The sequence below is a fragment of the Bactrocera tryoni genome, unplaced genomic scaffold (genome assembly GCF_016617805.1).
Source record: "Bactrocera tryoni isolate S06 unplaced genomic scaffold, CSIRO_BtryS06_freeze2 scaffold_7, whole genome shotgun sequence".
NCBI classification, from domain to species: Eukaryota; Metazoa; Arthropoda; class Insecta; order Diptera; family Tephritidae; genus Bactrocera; species Bactrocera tryoni.
The window spans coordinates 9821415-9824731 of record NW_024396366.1 but is presented as its reverse complement, the minus strand read 5'-3'; the positions used below and the strand labels follow the sequence as shown (position 1 = coordinate 9824731).

The following is a 3317-nucleotide window of genomic DNA, read 5'->3' as shown; positions in this document are numbered from 1 at the left end:
TTCATTCCTCTTCCACGCAGTGGACCTCTTTTGGACTTCTTCTTGACTGGCTTTCTTTTTTGGCGGGGTCTTTCGCGTCTACTGCTCGTCCTCACGGGGCCCTTTTGGAGTTAGATCCACTCTTGTGTGCCTCAAAGGAACATTTCGCCTGGTTGCTTTAATTTTGTTGTACTCGCTTTGGGCGCGTTCATGGAGCTTTGTGACAGAAGTTAGCAGACCCCGGATCTAATTATTGATCGATCGCTGAGGCAGTTTCATTGCTTCCGTTAGCCTCTTGATCATATCTCCCAATTCAGCCATAATGTCCCCTGCTGGTTGCGTTAGTTCCGCTCTCGCTCTTTCAGGCCTTTCCACGGTGAGCCCCTGTTTCGGTGATCGCATCAGTCTTGGTGCGCGTCTAAATGGATCAGCTTCGACGCAAAAACTACTCGGCGTTCTCCTGGATTGTTCCGCTTCTGGTATGTTACTGACAGGGCTTTGAGTGCCGTAAATGATCAAGCAGTCTTGTACACTGCTGCTTTTGTTTTTGTTTTCTTTGTTTAAAAAATTCTTCATTCGTTTGTTTTTTACGGCGCATCGTGTGTAGGGGACGGCCGAAATAGACAGGAACGGGTGTACCCCAGAAACCGTGCTCCTACCCCAGTTCCCTGAGGCCTGTCCTTCGCTTTACTAGTCCCGGAAAACACGGACGGACCGGCGCTCGACCGGGGCAACGCAGGCTACTACCCCTGCGCCCAATGCACACTCCCTGACCAGGGACCGAAGTGGCTGTTTACTGATACACCACGCAGCTGACACCTCGGCAGAGCAGGCTCACATCACCCTTTTCACCCTACCAGCGGAAGACATCGCTATCAGGATAACCAAGGTCTCCCAGTGCGCCGCGCTGTGTACCGGTCAAGTTGTAATATCAGCCGCACCTAACATGGTGAGCAGACGCTGACCAGGAAGCCGCCCATTATGGGTCCGTCGCGCCTGGATTTTGATTTCTGTCATCATGTCCAAACATGATGAGGGGACACATATTTCTGTGTGGCGGTGTCGATTCGCCACAGTCACAGGATCGTCTGTACGCGCCGGTGGACTCGCCTTCAGTGCCGACCGGATCAGTAGCACCGACCACCCGAATCGATCCGTAGGCTTAAAAACTCGATACTACGACCCCTGGTCAGCCCAAGAAAACGCAGTCCCCAATACTGGTTCAAACACCAGCACCCTTTTTGGACACCCCCTTCTTCGGGTGGGTGCAGATAGTTACTTGTCTTACAAAATGTTATTGGGGAAGAAATATATAAGTATGTATATAATATTGTGTTTATATGTATGTATATGCTTAAATGGTGTTTCTTTAATTTCAATTTGGGAAAATATCCAAGTCTTTTGGTAAGAAATTTACAGTGTAGCGGAAAATATTGGAAGTGTTGTGTTTAACACGACTTTTTTCGGAATAGGGAATGTTGGGCCACGTTTTGATTTCAGTTAAAAAGTCACATAAAAGTTATTTTTTGTGACAATTCCAAAGCATGGATTTGTAGTGCGAGTCGTAACCTTCCTTTTGACAACATTGGTTTGATAAAATTCTACAAAAATTTAAAAGTTATAGCCATTGGCGCAAAAAACCTGAAACAAGGTGGGGAATGTCGGGCCAGTCTGTAAATCGATTAAAACATGATTGTTACCGATGAAAAACGTTTATTTATCAATGGAAATGAAAGAGAGATTCATAAATAATAAGAAAAATAGGAATTGGCGAAAAAAATTATTCCGACTCGCAGTGGATGCAGGTGTAAGTGTTCGGGTTCGGTCCGGCACATTTCAAGTGAACCCCTCGATCACAAACGATGCAATGGGCCGATTGACGATTCTCGTGCTTCGGCATCTTTTTCTTGCAAATCGTGCAAAAATCGAAGTCCTCTTCGATGTCGGTTTCGGTCGGAGACGGGCTTCTCTTCCGTGGCGTCTTCGATTTTGCCACGGCCTTTTTGCTTCTTGGCTGTTGGTTCATCGGCTGCCTTCGTCAATTTTTGCCGCTTTTTTCGGCCTTGTCACTGCAGATCTGCGACAACCTCAGGCGATGTCAAAATCGTTGACTCCATTGTCTTTACGGCCACGTTTTGATTTCTGGCGCAGGTGTGCCCAATTTCAACGGGCCAACCGATTTCAATGCATCACGGAGCTGTGGAGCCGAAACAGAGAGACAACAACGACGATGATGCAGCACCACTTGTTGAAGCTGGGGCACTTGTCGATGCCTCCGACGTTGACACCTCCTCATTCACAGCAGTCACAATGGCATCACCAGAGGCAAGAACTCGACGTTGATTGTCGGCGTCTTTCTCTTCGTCACCGAACAAATTTTCGCCGCTCGGTTCCGAAGCGACAAAGTCAACTTCGGTGAAAATTTGCGGGTTGAACGGGTAGATGCCAGTTGTTCGGAAGCCGGATTTGATGGTTTTCGGCGTTAACATAACATCGAGGCACTGATCGACAAGGAGCGGCACATGATGCAGATCGAAAGTGACACCAATGTTGGACTTTTTCCATGCATCATGCTTCACGGTCATCATGCCTTTAAATGGTGCAAATACCGCAACATCTAGCGGCTGCATTTTGCGCGTGTATTTCGGCGGAAAAGACAGCAACGTGATGCCATGATCCAACGCCAAATCTATCGCCTCGATCGATAAATGCGAACCGTAGTTGTCCAGCAGCAACATGGTTGGCGAATCGGTATTAGCACCGGTGTGCTTGATGAAATGACGCATGAATTGAGGGTAATACGTCAGAGTTCAAGTAACCAGAACCGTTCGCAACACCAACAGCGCCATGACTCGCATGAGTCATAAAAATCTCTTTCATGTTGACTCGGGGAAAGAGGAAGAATGGCGGTATAGACTGGCCACTAGCGCTGACGGCCAAAGCCAAAGACACATTGGTGCCTTTTTCGGCAGATGTTGATGAGCCGACCTGCTTTTGTCCTTTGCGCGCGATGGTTTTGACAGGTTTGGTTGGCACGGTCGGGCACCCGGTTTCATCCATGTTCCATATTCGGTGAGGTTCAAACGGCGTCTTACCGAGAACGGATGAAAGGTTGGCAAAGAATGCAACGACATTCTCTTTGTTGAATCGCTTCGCACGGCTCTGGCTTACTTGCTCTGGTGTTCGCAGTGACAAATTGTGGCGTTTCATGAACGCCAACTGCCAATCCTTACTCGCCTGTTGATTGTCGTTCCATGGATCCGGATACGACGCGCCAACTTTCCGAGCAAATTCATACGCGAGCTTACGAAGCTCCATCAAACTAATTCCATAGTTGA

At 48.1% G+C, this 3317-nt stretch overlaps 1 protein-coding gene across 1 annotated transcript; it reads right to left on the bottom strand.

The window, feature by feature from the left end:
* Positions 1-2168: 2168 nt before the first annotated feature.
* LOC120781765 lies at positions 2169-3039 on the bottom strand. Its single transcript, XM_040113997.1, has 2 exons — positions 2821-3039; positions 2169-2747 (listed from the first exon to the last, which is right to left on the bottom strand). The coding sequence occupies exons 1-2, from the start codon at positions 3037-3039 to the stop codon at positions 2169-2171; spliced, it is 798 nt and encodes a 265-aa protein (XP_039969931.1).
* Positions 3040-3317: the final 278 nt, after the last annotated feature.

Excerpts from the sequence above, each read along its gene's own strand:
- LOC120781765 (XM_040113997.1), bottom strand. The coding sequence starts at position 3,039 with ATGGATGAAACCGGGTGCCCGACCGTGCCAACCAAACCTGTCAAAACC. Across the intron at positions 2,748-2,820 it reads CTCATGCGAGTCATGGCGCT|CACACCGGTGCTAATACCGA; the intron begins GTTGGTGTTGCG and ends CATTTCATCAAG.